General features: G+C 38.4%; 1 protein-coding gene across 1 annotated transcript in view; it reads left to right on the top strand.

Moving 5' to 3' along the window:
* The window catches only part of sez6b (seizure related 6 homolog b), a gene marked incomplete at both ends in the record, with an annotated part of 82,000 nt that overhangs the window by 39,419 nt on the left and 28,117 nt on the right, over positions 1-14,464 (top strand). The window contains 5 exons of the mRNA XM_079823331.1: positions 1,695-1,880; positions 6,062-6,230; positions 6,788-6,954; positions 11,510-11,704; positions 13,491-13,629. Coding sequence (XP_079679457.1) covers positions 1,695-1,880; positions 6,062-6,230; positions 6,788-6,954; positions 11,510-11,704; positions 13,491-13,629 — 856 coding nt within the window. The remainder of the gene's footprint in view (positions 1-1,694; positions 1,881-6,061; positions 6,231-6,787; positions 6,955-11,509; positions 11,705-13,490; positions 13,630-14,464) is intronic.

The following is a 14,464-nucleotide window of genomic DNA, read 5'->3' as shown; positions in this document are numbered from 1 at the left end:
AAATGTTTTTTTCATACACAAAAATATATAGATGAATTTTAGGAAGGGGGCCCCTCATAAAAGGCTCATCATATTTGGGGGTCCTTGGCATCACAAAGTTTGAAAACCCCTTACCTAGAGGATGTGGTCTGAGTTTGGTTGCACTCGAACTGTGCCGCAATATGCGTGAATGTGAAAGCAACACAGATTAGGGTACGCACTTGTTCAGGAAAAAAAGCAACCTGCGCATGCATTTTAGCCAATGGCGATGTATTTAGTTCAATAAAATGCACATAAGGGATGATAGTTTTGATTATTTGCCTTGGATGCGAGCGAGAGTGAGCCTGCAGTGTATTCGAGCATAGCGAGTGCAATCAGAGCGGCAAATTAATGGCAATCCGCTGTCTCCTCAAAAGAGTCCTTTTTCATGTCATTTACTCAGCTGTGCATAATAACACGATAGTAACAAAAAACACAATATGTGGGGCGTCGGGAACAATCGTGCTTAGACTCTAACCAAAGCAAACATGCCCAGTGTAAAAGCCCCCTGAGGCCCTGTTTACACCTGGTATTAAGATGCGTTTTGGACGATTGGATCACAAGTAGACGAGAGAGACACATACTTGTTTACACCTGGTGTTTTAGTCTCTTTTGTCCACTTTCAAGCACTTCTGTCCTGATTTTTTTCGAGGGGAGGGGGCTGGTTCAGATCTTTCAACCTAATGGACAAAATAAGACAATTTACATATGAACATGACCGGAGACAACAGAAAAACACAGCTTTCGTTTCTGCTCTGATAGCCGCAAGACCACGCCGAACTCTGTGAGTGCATGTTAGAAATTATGAGTGGTGAGAGAACATTGTGCTTTATACGTTTTTCGTCTTTAAACCAAACTTGGGTTTAAATCCAGTCAGGCTGCCCCACTTCTCATAATGTTACGGATTAAGTCAGTTGGCGGAGAGTAGGCAGTCTTTTTAAGATGTTCGAATGTGTTTTCGACTACCTCTGGAAGTGATTGAAAGTGGACAAGCTCAAAACTTTTTAGACCCCGTTTACACCTGTATTTAGCTTCGTCCACTTGTGATCTGATCGAACACATCTTAATACCAGGTGTAATCAGGGCCTAAGTGGGCCAGAATAAGCTGCTATGTGGACCAGAGTTTTACGAGACTGTGTGAAAGTCAAAATGGAAAGAGTGTTCAGTTAACAATGATTAACTGAATCTGCACTAGTCCCGGCGGTAGAGAGGGTTTTGCTATTGCGACCATTAGGCCAAATGTGAGTCTAATCTATCATCTTAAGGCAGCTAATGATTGTCTCCATGCATCCCAGCAGGCCCATTCTGGCTGGGGAAACGGACAGTGTTCGGGGTATGGGTTTATTTGTCATCTTTTAGATGTCCCTTTCACACAGAAAAGGTCGACTGCGGTCTGGAGGACATGGAGAGAGGACATGCATTGGGGACAGACCCTCGGAGACCATATTAAACTGAGAGAAAGAAAGACAGATGGAGTTTGTTAAGATAATAAGTCTTCTTGAAATAAGTGGGAGTCGCCGTAATGCAATATTCAAACTCCCCACAGACCTCAGTCTGAGTCTCAGTCTAATGATAGTTTTAGAGTTGCTTCAGACGTTCGTTTAAATGAATGTGGTCTGCCGTGCTGCAGTTTTAATCGTGTGCCTAATCATTTATTCTTTTTCTCTCCATTACAGCATTTGTCTTGAGTTGCAACTTCCCTGATAGACCAGCGTATGGAGATGTGTCCGTCACAAGCCTCCATGCGGGGGGAGAGGCCTATTTCTACTGCTTGAATGGATATCAACTCCAGGGTTCCTCCACACTGACGTGCCGCAATGCCACCACACCCTACTGGAGCGGCAAAGTCCCACACTGTCTTGGTGAGTCCCAAATATAATGATGAATTTAGTCTGTTCTTTCTAAAGCCATTTCGGGTTCAGTCACATTTGTGGTTAGCACATTTTTTTTTTTTTAAATCAACTCATCCTTTTTTCTTTTTGTTCTTCTTTTTTTAAAATAAATTAATTGAATAAATATTATTAGTTGTAGTTAGGGGTGTAACGGTACACAAAACTGACGGTTCGGTACGTACCTCGGTTTTGAAGTCACGGTTCGGTACGGGTTCGGTACAGCAGTTTTACAAAATTGCTTTTTATTTATTTTTATTAAACAGTGGTTTACTGAAAAAAAATTTTTGTCTGTCCTTAAATTAATTAAATTATAACTAAATGTTTATTGAAAATATTGCTGTAAACAATATAGGGAGCCCTTACTTGCACATTAATATTAAAGGTTAACAACAGAGCCCAAACTATTAGCCTAAATTCAGTTGCTATTTATTTTTAGGTATAATAATCAACACTCAAATAACACAGTACGCAAACATGTAAACTTCACATAAGGCAGTTTTTGCAATAATGTCTAAATCTAATTATAAAAAAGTTTTTTCTCCAATTCGTTGTTGAAATATAATAATTTATAGCCTACACAGTGTCTGTCATTTTCATGACAGGTTTATTTAAACATGCATGAAATAATAAAGACATCACTAACAGGTTAAGTAGAATATAATGAATATATAGGCTAACTGAATATATAAAGCTAATATAATGAATATATAGGATAATATAATGAATATATAGGCTAATATAGTGCATATATTTAGTGAAAGAGTTGATTTCTCTAGTGAATCAAATTCTGTGGACACTGAATTAGTGCCTGAGGTAAATGTGATGCTAACGTTACATGACATTGTTTAGTTTACAAGCATATTGAGGTCATTCCGCCGTTGAAAAACTGATGGAGCGGTTACACCACATATGATACGTGACAGTAAGTTGTAATGTATCCTCAACATACCTTCAGATGTTCATTCATGTTTATTCTTTAGGAAGAGATGATCGATCGCGTTCACAGATGATTGCATTCACGCGCGCGGCCCACTTGAACTGTGTTCAGTGATCAGTCACGCCACATAGAGTGTCAAAACGGCATTTATCGTTTGAATTTTGTGATAAAATGGACCGAATACTTAATATGTTCGTGTGAAAACTCTAATTGAAGTGTGTTCCTCGCTTAAAACAAGCCGACTGTGAACTGTTAAAGATTGCATTCGAAAACCGTTCGGTACACGCACCGAATCGAAAGCCCTGTACCGTTCGTATGAATACGTGTACCGTTACACCCCTAGTAGTAGTAGTAGTAGTATTGTATATCCAATTGTTGTCATGAAAAAGCTAATCCCGCTAATTCCTGGATTCATAAAAAAAAGTCTGCAAAAGGATACTTCCTGATTTATATGGAGCATCTTGAATCAGCAGAAAAACATAAACTTGACTCTGTCCTGTGGTCTGCATACTTAATATATCAGACAAGCCACACAAACTGACTAATAAAAACACATCTACTACGTTTTTACCTGACAACCACTGGGATTACGTGGGTGACAACTTGCTAGACCAACTGAAGAATGAAGAAGAAAAAAAAAGCCTCATATTCCTACTTTTATACTCTCTGAATAATGATAGCATAATTTACCTCCATTAAGTGCCTTATTCTTACCAAGATTTATGCTATTTTTTTTTTTTTACTAAAGGAGTAATTAAATTTTTTTTCCTGTGCTAATTGACATTATGCCCCAAATGTGGTCCGTTGAACGTCACTTGTATTGGACCCAAGTGGTTCCTTTAAAGGGTTATGGATCTAAGCTGCTAATACAATAGGTGAAGGTTGCTTCCAGGTGGCGGTAAACTTGAAGTATATACTACCTAACATGTCACATGTGCCCTTTCACCAGATAGACTCTTAATTGCAGGTTACTCCAGAGGGATGTCCCTTTATCGAGTGCACTACAACAAAAGCATCAGCTAAATGACATTTAATTACCAAATCTGCAGTATTTGATCTCTGCCCCTGAGAAATTCAATTATGAAGCAGTAGCACTTGTAAGCAGCACTGTTATCTTTACAAGTACAGGAAAATCTATAAAATAATAGCTTCTGCTTTTAATGAACCTTATTTCATTTCCATATAGATGCAAGTGGTTTTGCCTGCCAATCATAAACACCGCCTCCTCACACTTGCTGATTTGCATCATTGTGAAGCTGCCCTGGACTCGCTCACTTGCAATTATCCTTCGTTTTTTTGTACTGGTTTCACCATAAACATACACCCACAAGTCACTTTGTCATTCAGACGCAAACAAACCTCATGCCTGTGTAAATATTTAGTCCACACAGGTGTGATTTAACTTGACAGGGGAGAAACTCCCGGTGTGGTTGCTCCCTTCTCCTTTTAAGTTAATTGGGTTTTGATCATTGATTTTGGCTGGAATGGTGGTAACAGAAGTGTTTGTGCTACAAGGCAGTGAATATTAACAACCGTACCCCCTCAAGGCAGCCCGGTGTGACAGCGTGATTGACAGGTCTGCCTCCTCTGCATAAATAAGGACTTTTTGTGCCTCGATCTCTTTGGAGAGTCGAATCCCAGAGCTGGGGAACTCTTCCCTCTTGCATGACAAACAGAACAACATCTTCGATTGCAAACAAGGCTGGGCTCCCTGAAGGAGGGCTGTTTTGATGAAGGATCTCATTTAGTGCTTCGGAGGCACTGCTGTAGCAAGTCGTGAGGTGGTTTAGGTAGCCTGCGGCTCACTCTCGCCATTATTTTGTAGTGAAATAGCATAAACGTGCAGTTTTAGGAGTGTGCCCCTGACATGCTGAGGCAGGGCCGGGCCAGACTGTCAGAGTCTGACTACTGATCATCATGGGCCGGCTGCCAGGGATCAGGGCTTTGCGTCCACTTTAATTACGTTCTGTCCGCCTGACTAACCTTCAGCCGTCAAGCTCAGAAGATATCCTCCTCCTCCGACCGACAAGCTCTCTTTTTTTGTCGCTTTTAACAAAAACTGTTTACTATTGCTGTCCTTCTCTGTTTAATTCATTGTGCTCTAAAGTTTCTTGAGTCAACAAGTTGGCACTTTTTTTTTTTACCCCCATATCTATTAATTTTTTAATTAAAAATAGTTGTATTGAATTTCATTGTGACACAATTAAAGTCTTGATATCACAATGAAAAAAAATTAATTCTTAAAATTCAAAGTCTTGTGGTATGAGCAACATGCAGAAAAAAAATTATAAAACAGGAAATTACATCATAGAGAAGACCCCCCAGGGTAAACGGTATATGAATAATTCATAATAGTTTCATCATTGTAAAATACTAATATAAAGTACTATAAAATGTATTAAAAATAATGATTAATAATGAAATTGTACACTAGCATGTTTTCACAGAGTCAGGGAATTGGTAATACTTTTTACTTAATATATGGCATTTTTCGAGTCATTACATTTAAACTTTTGTTGAAAATGGTATAAACATATTTCAAAAATATATATGAAACCAACATGAATACAAAGAGTACATTTTTAAGATCTTATCACTTGTGTTTTAAACTAGATTTTAAAAAGTATTTTATAATCCTAAGCACCAGGTGCATCTGAAATCACATAATGTCAGAGTAATACGGCTTAAAACCATTAAAAATATATATATTCTATACTGTATGTATGAATGTATGTAGTATGAATAATTCCCACTGTACTACATCCGCCATTTTGACATTGACACGTGACCTGTGGTGTTAGTTGCAATCCGTGGCCTCGTGGGATAGAAAATGGCCATAAGATTTGCACTTCAGAATCTCGTCTGAAGTAGTAGGTCATCCAGATTCTTTTATGAATTCTATGAATTCAAACGTACTACTCATTTCAGACACAGGTTTTCGCCTACTATATAGTAGGTAAGAATGCATATTCATATGCTGTGGTTATCTCAAAGTCTTTGATGTGTAAAAATGTTGTGCCTTCACTGACTATGTCTTCTTACTATTATTGCTACATTATTGTGTTTTAGAAAGAGATCTGGTCTCTGCGGTCATGCACTATGAAAGAGTTTTGCTATCCACAGCTCAAAGCTTACTCTGAGGGCTTCCTCGACCTCTAGCTCTCTTATTTTCATCTCAATGGCATTTGTCTCCTTCCATTTGCACTTTGAACAGTGGCCTGCGGTGGAATGGTGAAGAACGCGACTCTCGGCCGCATTGTATCGCCTGGTTTCCCTGGCAACTACAGCAACAACCTAACCTGCCACTGGGTGCTGGAGGCCCCTGAGGGTCAGCGGCTGCACGTGCACTTCGAGAAGGTGGCCCTCGCTGAAGACGATGACAGGTTCGTCCCAGTCAACTCACTCAGTACTCAGCTATTATGCACTAATTAGTCAACTGATGTTCAAAGAGACAGTTGGAGAAGCTCCGAGTGTCTCTTCACAGTGCCGTCACACTCCAAATGTGGCGCTGCTCTTCAGGGCATTATCTGCTACGGCGAGAGCGAGGGATGATAGGAACAGCTGTGAGTGTGTGAGTGAAAGTGGATGAAAGTTTCTGAGATCAGACACTTGCTCTCCTTTAAAATAATTTAGAATAATCAAATCCCCTCGTGCAGGCGCGGAGAGAGCGATTACAGCCCACTCTGGGGCCTCAGGAGGGGGATTAAGTTATTTTTATTAGCGGTATCCGCTTTTTCTGCAGGCTTTGCTAACAAATGGACTTTTAATGAGGTCACTTGCTGCTCAGCTATTCAAAATCATATCAGGCAATTATTATGCAAACTGCCAAAAGACAGTACTAGAAATCAGAGGAACGTTACATCTGCTGCCAAACAGATACTGTTGAGAGATTCGCTGTTTTGAACCAAACTAAACCATTCTGTTCCGTTTATGTCTGCAGGTTTCTGATCAAAAACGGCAACAACATTGACTCACCGATTCTGTATGACTCGTATGAGGTGGAATACCTTCCGAACGAGGGAATCGTTAGTTCCTCCAGACATTTCTTTGTGGAGTTTACGACGGATGGTTTCGGCACCAACACGGGGGTGGCCATCAGATATGAAGGTACGGAACAACTAGACTAACTAATTCAGGGCTGCGTTTCCCAAAAGCATCGCAAGCTTAAGTAGATCGTAGAACCATTGCCACCAATGGCCTCTACGATCAACTTAGCTCACAATGCTTTCGTTCGAGAAACGCAGCCCATGTCAGTTCGTGAGTGAACCGGTGGGTATGTTCAATCGGAATTAATACAATCTGATTTCACATTCTGAAAGTGCTGTTTATATGAACTATAAAGGCTGCAAATTGATTTACATACATTCGTTTACATGCAGGGGCGCGATTTTCACAGGATTGTAGTATTTAATAATTAATTACATTAATTACAATAGCATTTAGTAATACATTTTTAATAACACTTTATTTTATTAACACTTAAAGTGGGATTTAAAAAAAGTGTTATTTATATGTTGAATTATGTTTTTTTAGTTTGACGTCATATTGTGACCGTTGCAGTGTGTGTAGAATGTCATCCGCTCTAGTAAACGCAAGTCCACCTTCAGTGTTGTGTAAGGTAGGCAGGTTTTTTGTGATCATTTATTTTTCCTGTCACTGTGCAGGCTCTTTTATTGTATATGAGAGTGTAAACATCTCAATAACCTTTTTATTTAGAGGCATAATTTATGTCCTGTAGACCGGTCCATTGCATTACGATTGCAAGCAGTATCAATAATGTCAAAAATGTGATGTGCAGTCAAATTTCCCGGTGTGTATGCTGTTAGTGTTCAGTGTTCTCACCGATACACTTGTTGTGCTTTGTGGAGTTTTGACGTGTTTTATAGACTCCCCGGGGGGAAAAACAGCACCCCCAACCTAAAAAATATTCTTGGAGAAAACCATCTGGGAAATGTCACTGGAGCTACTTTGAGCATAAATGTAATTTTTTTATCTTGATGACATATCTACAAAGACAGCTGACATATGTCAGAAGAGCTTTTTTAGTAAATATTAAGTTTCCTCCACTAACCAGTTCATAAGACGTGAGACATGAACATACGCACCTTCATAAGTCGTCGAATGTATGTAAACATCATGACCCTTCGCGTATGCACAAGGTATTATTGAAACTAATGGAAAAATAGTTGGATTCAAGTGTTTGCAAGGTTTCCTTTTTTTCCTGTTGATTGAATTATTTTGGGTCTACACCACCCCTTTCAATCCGATCGAAATTTTATTTGGATCAAACACTGTCGGATCGATCTATGATTTCCATGAAGGCTTTTTAGTCCAGTTGAGCCATCAATCTGATTATAAGCGTATTATTTGGGTGCATGTAAATGTAAATGTCTTATTCATAATCAGTTTTAGTCACTGTATAGCAATGGTCACAGGACATCGTAATAATGAGGAGTTGATAGCAGCCAGCATCTTTTCTCATCCATCCTCCGCTGGTTTGTGTCTGAGCCAGGCCATCCACGGCGGCGGTTACCGAGTTCAAACGTTGTTTGAAGAACACATGTCCTTTACAAAGCCTCAGGGCTGTGGTGGAGAAAAAGAGTGTACCTTCCGGCACATTCCCCTTGTTGCTTCGATTCACACCAAAGATCTTTTCTCTTATATGCCTTGCTAAACACTCCTTAGATTCATGGCTCAAATGAGATTTATTCAGATTAAATCAAATGGAAATCGAATGAAATGCGACACGACAAGGCCATTAAAATGAGTTTTAACTGGAAAAAGTAATTGGATAAATTGCATTCCTATTCCCTCTGAGAGGTCAGTCGAATGTGTGCAGTTGAATTTGTTCACAGGGATGTCATGCGCACCTCGCAGTCATTATCTGGCGTGATCAATCTAATCTCATTTACCATGCCACAATCCGATTATGCTCTCTAAAATATACTAATGTGCCTTCACGGCAACCTGTAACAATTTAGCTTGTCTTCTCACACTTCTGACACATTTCACACCAGGAAGAGTGCTCAGCCTTCAATAGTCTTTCTGATTGAAGTGCTCCTTTTTCTGCCATCTTAAACAAAATGGATCTGTTTATCAATTTCAGTAGACTACCAAAAGCACTGATCTGGAACTCTTTGTGTTTCGAGAGGCCACACATGGAATACTTGTTCAGTTCTCTGAAGGCCATTTAAACCGGAATCATGTAAATCGATGTAATAATTGTATTTGAATGGAATATTTGTATTTGCTGAAATAGATGCTTTTTAGAGGTATTACTTTTTGAGAGTAATGTCATTACTTTTTGACCTTGTTGAAACTTTTATAGCTAAAGTTGCTGTGTCATACCTTTTACACTACAATTTAAAAGCTGAAGGTTGGGAAGATTTATTCATGTTTTTGAAAGTCTCTTCTGCTCACCAAGGCTGCATTTATGGCAGCTTTTTTATTCCTGTGATGGCAAAGCTGTATTTTTAGCATTTGCTTAGTTAAACAGTTGCTTTGCAGTTGCTGCTTAATATTTTTGTGCAAACATTTGTTTTTAAATAGAAATATTTTGTAACATTATAAATGTCTTTACTGTCACTTTTGATCAATTCAATGCATCCTTGCAGAATATATATATTATACATTCAGACACCAGATATAATTTTTTACTAGTGGGTGCAGGACACTATAGTTCATTTATATAAGTGAGGATAGCAAAATAAAGTAAAGTGTGAATTATTATACCAAAAAATTCTTCATACAGTGGACCACCAGTAAAATTGATAAAAATGTGGGACCAAATTTATTCAGACACTTTGACCTGACCATGTTTTGCTCAAGTGTTTTTCTTTAATTGCTAATGTGACCTTTTACCACAGACTGAACAAAATTAAGCATTGCTTGGTCATTGGTATTGTCTAATTGTGTCCTTAAATTTAACAGCTGATTGGTTGATTTTAATCCATTGCATCCATTACATACCTCTTCATCATCAAGATGAATTTGACATACTTCTTCTATTCTATTCTATTCTATTCTATTCATACGTCATCTTTTATTACCATTTTCTAAACTATAGCAAATAAACTGTGACAATGTGAGAAAATGTTGAATGTGTCTGAATACATTTTGGTTTGACTGTATATATGGCCCCAGATTACTGATGTATATTCTTTATATTTTATATTTCATAACTCTGTAGTCTTAATAGTTGTCTTTCTTCTTCTTTTTTTTTTCATTTAAGAGTCCACTGTTTCTCAGATCATTCTCCCAAAATCCCTAAAGTTGAAACAAATGAGACATTTCCTGGCATATAGTAAAAGTATAAAACTATAAAGTGATTTGGATTGCATTCCACAATGAAAAGGTGCAACATGCATCATTGAAAACGTAGCAAGTACAAATTTTGTCAACATTTATTTAAAGTTGAAACTGGGACTCTTAGACTGTTATCCGTCTTATGGCAAACATTTGTTAGCTAATTGATTTATAAATCAAATACAATTTTATATCAAATTAAAAAACATTCAATGAAAAACAGTTTTGTTTTAGTTTCAGTGTTGGTCAAGTTAGTATATAATTTGGTTTTCAAGGAATTTGATGCGAAATGTTTGACTTGATATTGAAATATATAACTATGCAACTTAAGCAAAAAAAGTAATTTTGCTCGCCATTTAATCGAATTGATGTCTAGGACAAACAACTGAGACATTAAAGAGATCTCATTCATGATTTCCTTTCCTATGGGGACCTCACGTATGGCAATAACACAAAATGTGCATTGCACATGAAATGATGTGCAAAACTAATTTCCATAGAAATCTGACTTTTATGCTGACGCCATCTTATGTAATGATTGTTTCTGTGGTTATAAGAGAGCAAGAATCAACCGATGATTAAAATGACTCATTTTTACTTCTTTTAGAGAACGGAGCCAGATGAATCCAAAGATGAATAATGCAAATGTGTCTGCCTGGGGAAGGGAAAAAAAACAGTTTGCTGTAATTGGCAGAATCGCTTGTGTTTATTAAACAGAGAGCGAGGTTGAATGTAAAGCTGAATGTGGGTAGTCTAATCTAGTGCACGCTTGAATGAGGCCGGACCCGGAGGGATATCAAAGCCAGTGTTTACCCATAGTCTGAACATCCTCATCTTGAGTCTCCTCCTCTCGCTCTAATCTCTATTCTACATTCTCAGGCGAGCACAACAACCAATAACGGTTCAGCCAGGCGTGTCGGTTTGTTGTTTCCCTGAGTGAGTTTGTTCATTCACGTTGCACATTTATTCACGTTGTCGGGCCGTCTCTCTTCCTTTTACGCCTGTAAATGGCCTTGCAAGTCTGGCTAAGGTTGATTAACTAACAATATCCTTCCAAGGGCAACTCGAAACCTTGGGTTTGCGTCCAGGAGGATTTTGATTGGTGGGAATGTAAAACACTGCACATTGCTTTGCCACATTCAACAGACAAATTCTTTTAGACTGCCGTCTAAAAATGCTTTTAAATTCGGATTCTGCGCTGTCCTCTGCCGTTCCAATGAAATTGTTATGTGAAGGGCTGAGCCGAGTGGACTGATTGTCTGTGTGTTTTAAGCTCTTCTGAAATCAGATGCTTGGTGATAGTGTTTGGACTGTGATGTGCATCTTGGAGCAGGTGATTTATGGTGTGTCCTCTCAGCTTTTGCAGCTGGGCACTGCTACGAGCCATTCGTCAAGTACGGCAACTTCACCACCACTGACAGCACCTACGCCGTGGGCACGGTTGTGGAGTTCACCTGTGACCCCGGCTACACCCTGGAGCAGGGCTCCGTTATCATCGAGTGCATGGATCCCAGCAACCCTCAATGGAATGAGACTGAACCCGCCTGCAGAGGTGTGTGTGAATGTTTGCATATGCATATGTACCAGGGTTGGGCCAAATTCAGAAGTGAAGAACTAGCTCCCTTTCAGGTTATGAGTGAATTTGAATCAGTCAAATTTTTGAGGCTTTTAAAACTTTTTTTTTTTTTACTTTCAAACAAGGCTTTGTCAAGCCAACACATTTGTTTTTGTTTTGAATTCAATTTGCAATTCTGCATCCTGTTTTCTTCCTCAATTAAAAATCAGTTCTAAATGATGAACAACCCTATGTGTACACTAAAACTGCAACAGAGTTTTACATAAAATTGTGCATTTTATTCACAAAGCACCTCCAAACTTGTTCATTCAGACGTTAAATGCACTAGCATATAGCAACACACTTTCTTTGATTTGTGATGAAACTGAAGTAGCGACGGATCTTTTCATCCACTTTGTGGCACACCTCCAAGTTTAACATATTATCAGAAAATTTAAAATAATATAGGGCAGGGACTTGGCTCTATGTATCGGTTGTTGATTGGATTTTGATTTGAATAATAATAATGTTAAAATGTTCCCTAATAATATTAATTGTAACAATATTAATAATGATGATTACAATGATGATAATAATAGTACATTTATTATTCTTAACTGGCCATCAATCCAGGGTGTCCCCCAGAGGATAAAGCAGATTGGAGATTGGATGGATGATTATTATTATTATAAAAAAAAAAAAATTTTTATCAAAAGCTGATCTAATAAGTGTAAAGAGTATTATAACTAGCCAAGTGTTTACCTGATCTGGATCATTTTCTTCATGAATCTGGCGCTAAAACAAAACTGGCAGCATGTGCAAGTAAATAAAGCTGTCAGGCAGAAATGATTCTCTCCTCTACGTTCACACGTGAGGCTATATGTGTAGGCTTTACATTTCTGTGTTTCTGTGTATAATCTGCATTAGTTAGCTGCTGAAGAGCTCTACAGGCAGCATGTGCAAGTACAGTACAAGCACCTCACATCCTTTTAGTGCCTTTTCTATGTAATCCACAACATCCTGTGTCACCTGGATGGGTTTCAGACACTCTTAGCCACAGTCACGCGCCTAAAGCAGCCCTAAAAGCATTAAGCCATGGAGGCTAGAACCAGGTGCACAGAGCTGAAGAACGTGAGAGAATGCCTCTCTCATAATGCCCCGATTCCACTCCCACCTACCTACACACACGCGGGCTTCTTATCTGACCTGTTGCTCAAGTACATTTCTTGAGCCTCACAATAGAGTTTGGATTCAAAGGATTTAATCGTACTGGCTCTAGCAGAGGGTCAAGACAACAGCTTTTCTATTTGAAAATGTGCTTACATCCAGCTAAGCCAGTGTAGTGATGTGAATAGGGGAAAAATGAAAACAGGAGGCCTTGAGTTGTTTATTAATCTGGCCAGAATTCTCCATTTAGACCCCAGTCGGATTAATCCAAAGCTTGAGCTCTTTTTGAGAGCTGGAGTCACCTATGTAAAAAATTGGGATGCCATACATTTTGAGTCTCTTGTAATTAAATATTTAGTGACTAAAATTATTAAAAATCTTTTTCATTCATTAAAATTAAGCTAAAATAAAAATATAAATATTAGATGAATATTGCCTAAATACTGATAACATAACACTGGTAACATTCATTTTATTTATTTATTCTGTTATTTATTGCATTGTGCAGTAAATACGATTTCATCATACAGATTAAAATAAGGTAAACATTTTAGGTACTTTTGTGTGTTTGCATTTCTCTCTGACCTTTTTGTTTCTCTCTTTGGTTGTATTGCAGCTGTTTGCAGTGGAGAGATCACAGATTCAGCCGGGGTGGTGTTATCTCCAAACTGGCCTGAGGCCTATGATAAGGGTCAGGACTGCATCTGGGGGATCCATGTTGAAGAAGACAAGAGGATCATGCTAGACATCCAAGTGTAAGTCCAACTGAAAATTCATACAAGAACTCCATACACAGTCCTCACAGTTTTGAGAGAGATCTGTATCTGCCAGTCAAGCCTTTGATTTAAATTTTTCTTTGCATCAAATGCAAATCCTGCCGATGCATGTGCATCCATCTTGAAATTTGGATTTTTGAATCGTGAATCTTTTTTTTCCCGATCAAGAATCCGTTTAAAATGTGTGCGCAGGTGTGCTTAATTCTGACATTTTATCGAGACATTTCACTCTTCGCAAGGTTTGTACGGTCATGAAAAATTTGGGAAAGTCATGGAATTTTAAAATAGCAATTTCCAGACCCGGAAAAGTTTGGGAAAAATAAATAAACCAGAAAGTTTTGGAAAAGTCATGGAAATTTGTTTCAAAATATTGATGTAATAGAATATATGTTAAGTGATAATATTGGCTAAACAAACTTTGAAACTTCGTAAACATACTTCATTCCTTTGATCCACCCAACTGCCGCAGGTCAGATTTCCTTCTGCAGCGTTGAGCATTATAACCAATCACACGCGTTTCTGTCGAGCGTGATGGCCAATCAGAAGCATTCAGATTAGTCATCGCTGAAACGAAGAGTTTTGTTCAGTGCATGCACTCTCTGACTGAAACTCGCAAATTCTCGCGTCATCATAAATTAGGGGTGTTCAATTTGCAAGTTTTTTGGAGTTGACTCCGATTCCCGACTCCCACAGTAGCAATATGTTGGGTGTTCAATTCCAGGTTTTATGGAATCGACTCCATTTACTTAATATCAAAATTTGCAGTTGTTACACACTAAATATATTTTCCCCCGACATAAAGCCTTAAAATCCC

Source organism: Gobio gobio, assembly GCF_949357685.1.
Source record: "Gobio gobio genome assembly, chromosome: 8".
Classification (NCBI taxonomy): Eukaryota; Metazoa; Chordata; class Actinopteri; order Cypriniformes; family Gobionidae; genus Gobio; species Gobio gobio.
This window is presented reverse-complemented; position numbering and strand designations above follow the sequence as displayed.